The 12,410-nt window shown below is 31.1% G+C and overlaps 1 protein-coding gene across 1 annotated transcript; it reads right to left on the reverse strand.

Moving 5' to 3' along the window:
* Positions 1-2,396: 2,396 nt before the first annotated feature.
* LOC119602286 lies at positions 2,397-12,160 on the reverse strand. Its single transcript, XM_037953717.1, has 3 exons — positions 11,932-12,160; positions 10,556-11,839; positions 2,397-3,035 (listed from the first exon to the last, which is right to left on the reverse strand). The coding sequence occupies exons 1-3, from the start codon at positions 12,005-12,007 to the stop codon at positions 3,013-3,015; spliced, it is 1,383 nt and encodes a 460-aa protein (XP_037809645.1). The 5' UTR covers positions 12,008-12,160; the 3' UTR covers positions 2,397-3,012.
* Positions 12,161-12,410: the final 250 nt, after the last annotated feature.

A 12,410-nucleotide genomic window follows, 5' to 3' on the forward strand; every position in this document is an offset into this window, starting at 1 on the left:
TGTATGACATCAATTATGAATGGTTGATTTATTTTGCTTAGTTCTAGGTTAGGTTGATGGGAGGACTACATCAAATCCGAAAAAATACACCTAGGCCACTATCGGGCCTGTTGTGCGCTCCATTTCATGAAAAAAAATTTCAAAAATAATGAATTATTTTTCAGTGTTCAGAAACTCAGTTTCCTGGACGTAATTCCTAAGAATCTTCCAATCAGTGTTAGTCAGGAATGTATTTCCGGAATAACATCACTTCCAATATACTTGGATCTAACTTCGACGAATGCCTGACAATGGCAAAGAAAGTGCTCCAGAGTTTCACTGTCCTCTCTACATGCTCTACATTCGTCTGAATCCGCACGTCCGATTTTGCTCGTAATCCTGTGTGTCCACTCAGAATACGTACCATCATACTAACTTCAGACTTGCTCATTTTGAGGAGATTTCTCGTCTTGATCTCATCAGGATCACCCCATAGGATCTTTGTGGTTCTACACACCGTTTCATTATTTCAAGAGGCCTTATGGGATTCTCTCCCCATATTTTTAGTTCAGCTTTTTTTGCCCTAAATGGTTCTGCGTTTGTCAGGTTAACTGCCTCGAGCTCCCTTCCCTTTAGAGCTATTACATTTCGTTGCCGACTACTCCCAAGTGGGCTGGTACCCACATGATGTAAACTTTACCTCTGGGAGAGCATTCAGTTAAAGCTTTCCTACAATCCAATACTGCGCTGTGGGCGCCTTGTTTATTGTAATCCAATTTACACATTCCGTTATTGCTCGGACTTCTGCCTAGAAGCTTGTGTTATGATTTGGTTAACGGTGGTATATTTCTGTTTCTGGGTCTTCAATATAGAACACCACTATTGCACTTTTTGTCCAAAACAGTCCACCAGATTATTGAAGCATAAACTAGAATTGGTCTAATTACACTATTATAAAACCAATTTGTCATAGTAGGACTAAGACCCCATTTCATGCCTATAGTTCTCCTACATATCGCCAAGCACCGATGTGCGTTGTTGATCCTATTCTCTATGTGGTGTCTCCATTTTAATTTCGAGGTCGAGAATTACACCTAAGTACTTAACTTTGTCTGTCACCGGTATCTTCTTGCCCAGGAAGCAAGGTTCAGTATACGTAGAAATTGTTGCCTTTCTTGTGAAAAGACAGATTTCCGTTTTTGCTGGGTTAACATTGAGGCCTCACAGTTGAGCCCAGCTCAAGGCCGTATTCAGAGCCTCCTCAGCTCTTCCACACAAGTAATTTGGATCCTTTCCCTTTAAAAGTATTACCACATCGTCTACATAGAAGACAGGTCAAAGTCCTTTTTCGGTTAGGGTCCTTAGGAGGCTATTAATCGTGGTAACCTAGAGTAAAAGTGACAAAATGCCTCAGATGAATATTTCTTGGTGTTACACGCGGAAAGGCAAACTTATAAACCTAAACCTCTGATATAAGTATGTATAAGGGTATAATACATACTTATATCAGAGGCATTCGTCGGGTACATAAGTCTAAAAGGGGATATTTTTTTTTTTTTTTTGATGTTGTAACAAGTCACTGGACTTAAGTTAATTATTTTTTAAAAAATTAAAAATATTTTGGAAATTTCTTATTTTAATAAAAATCTATTAATTTTTTCGCTTAAAACGTGGTTTATACACTATTATTTATACGCGATATACCAAACCTTTACAACTTAAGTTATATTTACAATTAAATTTACACCTTAGGAAAGCAACTTCTTTTATTAAATATTTTTCGATTCTATTATATACGAGATTCTTTAAATATATTAATAATAGAATAGTTAAATAGTAGTTATGTATGAATGTATGTGTAATATTTATTTCATATTCGTATTAAATTATTAATTATATTGTATAAAACACAGAGATAGTTACAAATATTTGTATTTTATCATGAAACAAACTAAATCTTAGTGTAAACATTTAATTAGAATTTTATCACAAACGAAATAAAATGTAATAATAAAAAAATGACACATTAAACAATTAGAGGGGCGTTAATAACATTTAAAGGGAAATACTAATTTATCTTACAAAGTAAAAGACAACTAGAAGCAGTATTATTAACATCATTATTGTTATTAACACTGAACTACAATCTGAACAAGACAATAAGGATTCTTCGCATTCATTATCAACGCCATCCATCCATCCATCCATCATCGCAACAATAACAACAATTGGAAATACATACATATGTATTATTTTAGTTGTTAGTGGTAATGCAAGCGAACGAACAGGAACAAGAATGACCATGGAGACGATTGATTTAAGATTTTATAAGTATGTTCTATAAAAATCTAAAAGTATTGTGTTAGATTTAATTTTAACATTTATTTTATTTGTACTTAAAATCAATTTCATCATTATAAAATTTCAGGCTTTTATTTATTGTTATTTTTATTATAATTAAACATTAGAAAAAGTATACAAGAATTCACATAAAAAATACAAAGTATTTTTTATTTTGCTGTTATTATTTTTTTGATTAGAAGAAGAAATATTTTGGTTAAATTTTGTTTTTATCACATTTAAAAAATACACTTGAAATATTAATTTTAACATTAAAAAAAGATGCCATCTATTTTCACATCACATTTATATAGTTTTACCAATTCAATGGTAAAACATAAAAAAAACAAACTTATTTTTAAAATATTATTTAAAAGTATAATGAAAAGAAAAACTGAAAATAAAAAAAAAATATAGGAAATAAGTACTTAAAACAATTCCTGCCTTTATTTAAAAATAGTTGATTGGTATTTCATTAGAAAAACTATAGATAATAAAGAAAATTAATTTTAACATGTTTAGTTTCAATATTTATGTAAATAACTTAAAACTTAAATGTATTTATAACAAAACAATTATTTATTTATGAGAAAGTTTGATGAATGTTAGTGAAATGTTGCCAATGAAGCTACTTGTTGGTTATTATTATAACTGGAGTATTTCAGTTGTGTACATTAACGATTTGCAATTTTTTTATAGTTGTCTTCGGCTTCGATCTATTTAAAAAGAAAAATAAATAAATAAAATTAGTTATATGAAATTTATAGTGAACATTTGTAATGAAATAAATATACAGAAAACTAAATTTCCTGGTAAATATTTTTATAAGCATTTCAAGAAAACTAGGATTTATTTAGTTAGAAATATTGTTGAAAAGTCACAATTGTCTGATTATCAGAAAAACGTAAATTCTTGTAAAATCATTTAATAATAAATAAAGTAAATGATAACATATTTGAGACAAAAAAGACATTAAAAAGGATTGGAAGATTTATGGAATTGCAAGATTATAGTCAACCGGCTTATTCGATTTGGGACACTTTCCCATTACTAGAGCCATGGACTGGTACTGAACCAGATGGTCACTTTCTATGCACAAATGTCAAGTCCTATTATAATCAAGCCTCCTTGTAAATTAAGATGATGTGGGATTAGAGAGGTCCCCATACCAAATTAATGGCAGATTACGTGCTTAATGCATGATGAGGGGTTAAAGTGGTCCGTAAACCAAATTAATGATAATTGCCATAATCATTTTCGTTTTTTTCCTAAAAAATGGAAATACTGCTCGACAGTTACAATAGGGAGACGAATCATTTAACGAATACGATTCACCGCTTTCAATTTATCTATCAACCAGACAAATCCAATGTGACCGCTCGTTCATGCGACAAACGGTTCTTCGCACCGGAACGAGTCGGAGTTGATCCATCAAAGATTCTCTGTTTGCCACGCCACTGACCATCAATTAGGTGCATCTATTGAGTCAACTTCAGGAATGATGCCAACCGTAACTGTGGTGTAAAACTAAACTGCTGCTCATAGACCTGAAGTGATGACATTAAGCAGTTTAGTTCTAACGGCCTCCATAATAAAATTCAAAATAAATCACTCGATTTATGCAGCATCATAAATTCTAGGTCGCGGCAATCCAAGAAACTAAACTAACGCCCGGATCGCGTAAGGAAGGAGGTATCTCATTCATTTCATTGAGCAGCGAAATTGTACAACGTGTACATTCCGCCGGTCAACAGCTTACCTGCAGGCTATCACCCAGACATCAAATTCTTTCCGGAAGGTGATAGACGGGTCGTGATGGGAAACTTTATTGATCTTCACAAGCTCTGGCGCTCGAATTTCGGTGATCAGAGGCGTACAGCATCTTCGAAATAGATCGATAACTCCACGTTTTGCACAGTGAATGACTATACGTCCTGGCAACCTAGATTCATTGTCTTCAGACCACCTACACATAATTATTAAGCTCAACAAACCTACGGATTTTATCGCCTCTGAACTCAGAGCATATAAAAATCAAAAAGGCAGATTGGATAGGCTTTAGAGAGTTTATCAAGAGCAAATTAAGAAATTTAACCAAAATCATCCTCGTTACTGCCGCTCGTTACATATCTTCTAAAAGAATCAATCTAATAAGACCAAAATTTTCCAGCACTAGCGGCAACATTAGCAGTTGAACGAGACAAAATCCGACGAACCAACCCCAGCGATCCCACAATACAACAACTCAACCGGGAGTTCGGCAAGATGGATAAAAATCACCTAAAAACATGTAACCTCATCTCCGTAGTCTGCAAGCTATGGTCAGAACTCTGTCAAACCCATCGAGATATCCTTCAATGGAAATAACATATCGACCCCAAGCGGTGCTCGAACTACTTTTCTCATTAATTTATAGAGCACCCCGACAGAGACAAGGCGAAAAGAAGTATCGTTTGGAAGGTACAAGATCTTCATGTCAATGACAGTATGATTTTAGAACGAGCGAGGTTATGAAGGTCATCAAAGATGCTAAGTCATTGAAAGCTATTGGCCCAGATGGTGTATTCATGTGGATGTTAAAAAAATTGAAAGAACCTGGAGTTGAGTACCTCGTAAAAGACCTCAACTTGTCTATATACCCGAAGTCTGGAAATTGGGTAGGGTTGTTCCCGTGCTGAAACCAGGTGCAAACCTGGGAGAATCATACAAAAAAATCTCTCTCCTGTTACCCATTGTCAAGAAACTTGAGGCACCACTTCCCCCGGAATTCCAACACCATCTACATCCTGCAGATCTTCAACATTGATTCCGTCTAAAACACATCACAACACCTTTAACCGCTACATAAGTTTGCCATGGCCGTAATCAAGCCCGATGATGACAACGTACGGTCATTGTGGCACTCGACCTATCAAAATCTTTTGATACGATCAATCACGCCACTCTCTTTAGAGATATATCCGACAACACTATGACTTGAGAAATTTTAAATAACTTTTTGTATAAATGTTTTATACCTCGTTGGATGTACTATTTATAAGATAAGATTTGGTCAAAATGTTTAGAGGAAATCAAAAAAACTCCTATTATTTACCCAATTTTACACTTTTCAATCGATTTCCGGGAAGATTTCATCTTATCGGATTGGACTAAAATTTAACACCAGATAGTTTTAGAAACTAATAATCAAAGTATTCTCGGACACCTCTTATTGGGGTTGTCAATTATTCGTGTTTTTATTATTATTCGAATAATTATAATAATTATTCGAATAAAAATTTATAATATTTTTTTCATTTGAGTAGTCGATTAAATTCAAAAAATTATTCGATTATTCGAACGAATAAGGAATAAAAGTTTTAATTCCAATAATGTAATAAAATATAAATAAAACTGAATAACACTGGCGAGAAAAATATATACTTTGAAAAAGAGACTGTTTTTCTGAAAGGTGCTTCCGAATATTACAAAAATCAGTTTTTTAAACTTGCCAAACACCTCCAAAATCTTAAGATAAGGCTAACAAACATCAACGCACTTAAAAGTCAGTAACTTAGTTGAATCTCAACCGATGTTTTTACAAACTATTTTATAAAAGAACCGTAATATTTATTAATGTATTATAAATCCGCTAACAATTGACTAAAGACAAATTGAAACGTATTTAAAAGTGGAACCTATCAAATATTTGGTGAAAAAGACGTAACCACTATTTTTTGTAATTGATATTACAGGCAAATCCCGGTATAACGAATCTCAGTTTAACGAAAATCCGATATAACGAACAGCCAAATTTTTAACATTAACCACCTTATATAGCGAACGTTTAAGAAATTTTATACTCGATATAACGAATAAAAAGAAAATATACCTAAAAAATTACAGCTTTTGATTTTATATTTATATTGTTAATATCAAAAACTTGATTGAGCAATTAGAATATAATGTAAAAATGAAAGAAGTCGCCCATATTCCTAATTTTAGTTATACTACATATCTGACCTATCGATCAAATTTCCTTACATTATAATCTAAAAAGCATAGATCTGTTAGATGTGAATTTAATGGTAAATTTAGCTTGAATAGTGTTTAAAAGGGATACATTGAAATAATAAAATTTTACAGCAAAATAAATTATTTCGATACCCCAATATGGAGCAATATTCCAGGGTTTTGAAATTATCAGCATGAGATTCAGTTATCGATTCTCAAGTTCAGTTTTTCCTCAAAAGAGTTTAATTCTATCTTTTAGATAATAAAATAAGGTTAAGGAAATAACAGGAAATTAAAGTTGATAGAAAACTATAATCCTTCACAAATTTTTCAATCCGTTCAGATGTTCAAAATGGAAAAACGTGTGCGTTGTTATTAGTTGTTTGAAATAAAATTTGAAGTAATAATTTCATACATTAATTTGAATGGTTTTTTGTCCATTAATAAAGAAAAAATAATTCCGATATAACGAATATTTCGATTTAACGAAAGGGCCTGACATTATATCATTCGTTATACCGGGATTTGCCTGTAATGTCGAAACAAGTCATAAAGACGTTATAAACGAATATCATCAAAAATATATTATCTTTGTGCAGGTAAATATATATGTATTTAAAGGAAATCAAAATATCGATTTATTAGGGGTCACGTCATTTTTCTCAAATATTTGATAGGTATGAACGTAGCCGAAGTTATTTATCCTTTTCTTAATACAAAGTTGTTAAAAAACTGATTTTCTTAAAGATACTTTATATGGGAAATGAGTTAAATATGGGCAATAAAATCGAACCTAAATTTAATACTTAAAGAACTAAATTAATTAATGTTTATCTGCTGCTCTTATTGCGAACACTTTAATAAAATGCAAAGAATCACTTCTAAAACTAGAAGCATTATATTTTTAACATTGCAAAATATAAATTTTTATAAATTCAATTATAACGGATCATTAGATTTAGAATTTATTTTACAAAATATTACAGTGATTCTTTGTTCAATACTATAATAAAATATTCATAAAAAGTAACATTAAAATATTATTCGAATATTCGATTATTCGACAAAAATTTTTCGAATTATTCTTTATTATAAATTGGAATTTTTTTATGCGTTCGAAGAAAAACAAAAATTTTTCCTCGATTAATCGAATAATTTTTATTCGAATGAATATGAGGGATCTTTTTAGTCTTTAACTGGTACTTTTAAAATTTATATAAAAAATAACTTTTTCGTCTATCAAATGGTACCTTTTTAACTGAACTAAAACCAAAATTATATATTCAAACTCCTGAAAATCTTACTTATTATTACTTTGTTCTTCGTTAAAAGTCACTTTCTGAATTTTATGTACTACTAGCTATACCCAGTGTGCTTCGCTACCCTAGAAACAATATAAATTAAAAAAAACCCTTTACGATTTTTCATATTTACATTTTACAGGAAAACCCACTCCCATTTCTCTAGTCGACAAACGTTCATATGTTCATATGGATTTCAATGTTGAGATTTCTTTTATTTAATTTATATGGGAGGGGCCATGCCCCCTATAACACGTACAACATTTAGGGTTCTAGTTCCAATATTTTTCTAAATGTAAAAATTTTATTTTTATGGGAGGTACCATGCTCTCATTGTTAGTACGGTTATTATTCCGCAAATTGTTCACCTGCTTTTCAGTATTACTCGTGTAAAATTTGATGATACTAGCTATAGTGATTTCCCAGATATACGAATTTTTGTATTTAATTCATATGGGAGGCACCACGCTCCCCTTATCCGCCAATATATTAGACACATTTGAGCATTCTAGCTCCAATAGTTTCCCGATATACGAATTTTTCTATTTAATTCATATAGGAAGTACCACGCCTCCTATTTCTAGTCCGCCTATATTTGTTTTAAATAATCATATTGATATCTAAGTGGACGAAATTTGAGCACTCCATATTTTATAGTTTCCCAGATATACGAATTTTGGTACTAACTTTATATGGGGGATGACACGCCCACTATTTATTATCCACCCATTATTGCACAAAATTTTCATATTGACACTATAGTTAATCGTACAAAATTTGGGAACTGTAGCTGTTATAGTTTTCCAAATTAACATCATTTTGGTATTGGCTAGCAATATAGGCGTGGGATGTGCCACACCCACCAGTGCTAGCTCGCCCATTTTTAAATTAAACGTAATCTTTAATCTGCCTAATTTCCTAAATTAATAATTACGTTTAATTTAACTCCCTTAAAATTACGAAAATAACAAAAAAAATCGTAAAAAAATCATTTTTTTGTGAAATCAAAAATAATTCTTGTATATTACTAAATAATCTTGTTACGAAAAAAATTCGTTAATTTCGATAAATATTACATGCCTTAACGAAATTATTTTTGTAAAAGAAAACAATGTTTCTTAATATATACGAAAAAAGATATTACGACAGGTTTTCGTACTTTCGTAAAATTAGAAAAGGGGTTGATTAAACAATATTTCGTATTATACACGAAATTTTCGTATATATTACGAAAAAAGTAGTTACGAAATTTTTTTCGGAAAGTTAAGCATGCACTGAAAATAATCCATGCTCAACTTTACGAAAAAAATTTCGTAACTTCTATTTTCGTAATATTTACAAAAATTTCGTGTATAATACGAAATATTATTTAATAAAATCCTTTTCTATTTTTACGAAAGTACGAAAACCTTTCGTAATATTTTTTTCTTAAATTTTAGCGAAATTAAACATAATGATATTAATTATATTATCAGTAAATAAAACTACAACATTTTTATAAAATAAAAAAAAGTATAATATTATTCACGAATTATTTTCATAAAAAAAATTAAAAATTTGTGTGGAGAATAATTTTGAACTAGAATTAGAAAAATTATTTTAAAATGAACAAAAATGTTTGCATAAATTAATATTTCGTAAATTTTACCATATTTATTCAAAATTCACTTTTTTCAATTTATGTAAATTAATTTTTCCAAGATTATTTTGCATTATACTAAAATATTTCTTACAATTTCGTATATATTACGAAAAAAAATCGTGTTGCAAAACAACGAACGATTCGTACAATGTACGACACTTTTCGTATATATTAGGCATGGATTTTTTTCAGTGTGGATTATTTTCAGTGTACAAATAAAGTTCGATATAGATTGAATTTTGAAAAACGGAAAAAACCGTTTCCGTAGATTTTATTGATGATTATTATGGATTAACCAACGAATTATATAAAATTCATCTGTGTTAAAATGTAAAAAATCTGAAAATCTTCCGAAAAATTAGAAAATTTCGATTACTTTTGTTGCTGTTACAAAAAAATTTCTGATATGGAATTTAAAGCGTCTCTCAAAGACCTTTCTATTGATACCAATATTTCTTCTTTCTTTTGGAAGAAATATGAAAAAAATCATAAAAACCTCAAAAAGGACCTTTTTATCCTTTGATCCAACTTACCAAATATATTTTTTTAATTTAATAATATTGATAATATTAGAATCTCAGAATCAATTAGACTTAAATTTTAGTTGGGAACATTGACACCTTATTTTTCCTCCATACAAACGGGGTCACCCTAATATACATAAAAACTTAAAAAAAATATACATGTATAAAGAAAATGATTTGAAAAAGATTCTGCAGTATATACAATTTGACGCACTAATAATAAATGCCACGCCCCATTAAATAAAATTCATATTTCATATTTTTAAGTGCTTTCAAATTAGAGTTAAACACTCCTAGATTATCATTTGGTTCATTGTAATGTCGTCAGGTACACAAATTATTCAAGTGCTGGGAAATTCTCAATAACTTTTAAATGTTTAAACATTACGATTCCTTTACAATAAAATGCAAACCCGTTGCGAATCCTATTAACTTAATCCTATCATTTAATTTTTTCATGACTTAGTTATACAACCTAATTAAGTCACATAAGCTTGGAGTGCTCTAATGTTCGTACTATGATATTTTTAATGGTGTGTATAGAAATATTTAATTATTACTTTGGAGTTTATAGGTTTTTAATAAAACTCAAAGTACATTTTAGTGGGGTGATCGAATTGCAAAATGCACAAGTAAATTTTTAATTAATTTATTATAATAAAAAAATAAAAACTTTTGATTTTCATACTAAAATATTTGGTGAGTCCAGACATTAATTTTATCTCAACCAAAACTGTATAAAAAATCAAAATAAAAACAAATAATTGTTAACTTACAGCTTGTACCAGCAGGACTCAAAGTATGAGTACTTGAATGTCGTTTCATTTTGGAGAGGTTTGATGAGGAAGTTGCCGCATCTTCTGATTGTATCCGTTTTGAAGAATTCGGCTTGGAATCCACTAGGCAATTACCGTTGCTATCCTTTTTATTTAAAGATACATTGGACTTTGTTGCCGTTTCAGCAGGCATAGATTTATAGCGCTGTAAAGAAGTACGAGGTTTCTTGGTTTGTGTAGCTTGTAAGACAACCTCATCGAGCGAAACAAACCAGTCGTCAGGACAGTCATCTTCCAGAAATTTCATATAGAATGATGAACGTTTCTCCTTATTTGTACTATTTGAAGAAGATAAATCTACATTAGGTGGTGGTGGTGGTGGTGTAGTGGTAGCGGCAGGAGCGGAATTGGCATGAGGTATGGAAGTACATTCGGACGAAGTAGATGATTTTGGTGTATTATTTGCAAAATTTGTATAGGCTGGTTGCGTTTTAGCTTCCATTTTAGATTCAATTTCCTGTGTAGCTTCAAGTAGAAAACAATCGGAATCGGAGTCATTAAAGAAGTCATTTAAAAGTTCTGGTTTTTTAATTTTTTCTGGTGTATGGATTTTCACAGCTGCATCTGATTTTGATAGGCTTTTCATTTCAACATCTAGCAAGGAACTGCTGTTAGATGAATTTTTAATATTATCTTTGTTATTTTGACTCTTCGTTTTGGATGATTGCGTGCCAGCGCTTTTTAATTGTTCCTGTAATTTTGCACAACGCTGTTTTAATTTTTCCTCTGCTCTCGTTTTTTCAACTCTACGCAATTCCTGTTCCCTACGGGCATCATAGGCAATTCGTTGTTGGTACGAATCGCCTCTAGTGCGGACATTGCCAACTTCTGTACTACTGGAACCAGCAGATGCAAAACTACTGTCTGCAGCATACGCTGAATCCGGTGTACGAGTGGAATTGTCATCAATTCCACACACTCTACTACCACCATTCGCTGTATGACGACTCCACTTCCAACCAACTTCAGGACTATCGATGGCCAAAGTTTGTGAAAGCAGGCAAGTTGGAGAGAAACTGCTATCGAAAACCTTTGGTGAATAGTCCAAGCTGTCATCCAAATTCATAATCATTTTCTTGTGAGGTGGAGTGCATTCGATACCACCATCAGAACAAATTGATATCACAGAGGGAGAACGTTGCAAAGTTTCACGATTAGTATTTAATTCACGTGTATTAATAGCACCATTTGATGTTGAGGTCTTTAAGCGATTTTGAGGTGATGCTACGGGAAGAAAAATTAAGTTTTAAACATAAAATTTTGTTTTCATCCCTATTTTTATATTCAAGGAAAAACAGCAACAAACAATTAATTACCACTATGCCTTTTGTGATTTAGACGCGTTGATAGGGACAACGAAGCCTTTCGTTGTAATTTTGGAGTTCCATCCATGTTAAATTACTTCAATATTTTTCTATATTTAATATAAAGATTTTTTTAACTTGAATTAATCAAAAATCAAATTTAAAATTACTATAAAAAAAATGCGCTCTAATTCCAACAAAAAAATCAACAAGTGCGTTCAGAGACCTTTGTCGAAAAACATTAACGGCGTCAGCCGCCGACACAAAAATTTTACTGCGGCATAAAATGGCCCGCAGCTGACTTTTTACTAGGGTTCCAAAAATACCCGTTAATAAAACCTTTTGATAAAACAGCAAACCCTAACAGCTGTTTTTGATTGTTGTGTGGTGAGTTTCTGTAAAAACGTAAACAAATGAAACAAAAACAAATTACTAGACATATTTATTTTGTGCTAAGAAAAATGTATGTATTTTAATGTTTTATAGCCAGT

The sequence above is a fragment of the Lucilia sericata genome, unplaced genomic scaffold, assembly GCF_015586225.1.
Source record: "Lucilia sericata isolate MDLA Ls3-8-SP2 unplaced genomic scaffold, ASM1558622v1 Contig000218F_arrow, whole genome shotgun sequence".
Lineage (NCBI taxonomy): Eukaryota > Metazoa > Arthropoda > Insecta > Diptera > Calliphoridae > Lucilia > Lucilia sericata.

Coding starts and splice junctions, on each gene's coding strand:
- LOC119602286 (XM_037953717.1), bottom strand. CDS start 12,007: ATGGATGGAACTCCAAAATTACAACGAAAGGCTTCGTTGTCCCTATCA. Junction 11,840..11,931: donor AAATCACAAAAGGCATAGTG/GTAATTAATTGT, acceptor TTCTTCCCGTAG/CATCACCTCAAAATCGCTTA. Junction 3,036..10,555: donor GAGTCCTGCTGGTACAAGCT/GTAAGTTAACAA, acceptor CTTTTTAAATAG/ATCGAAGCCGAAGACAACTA.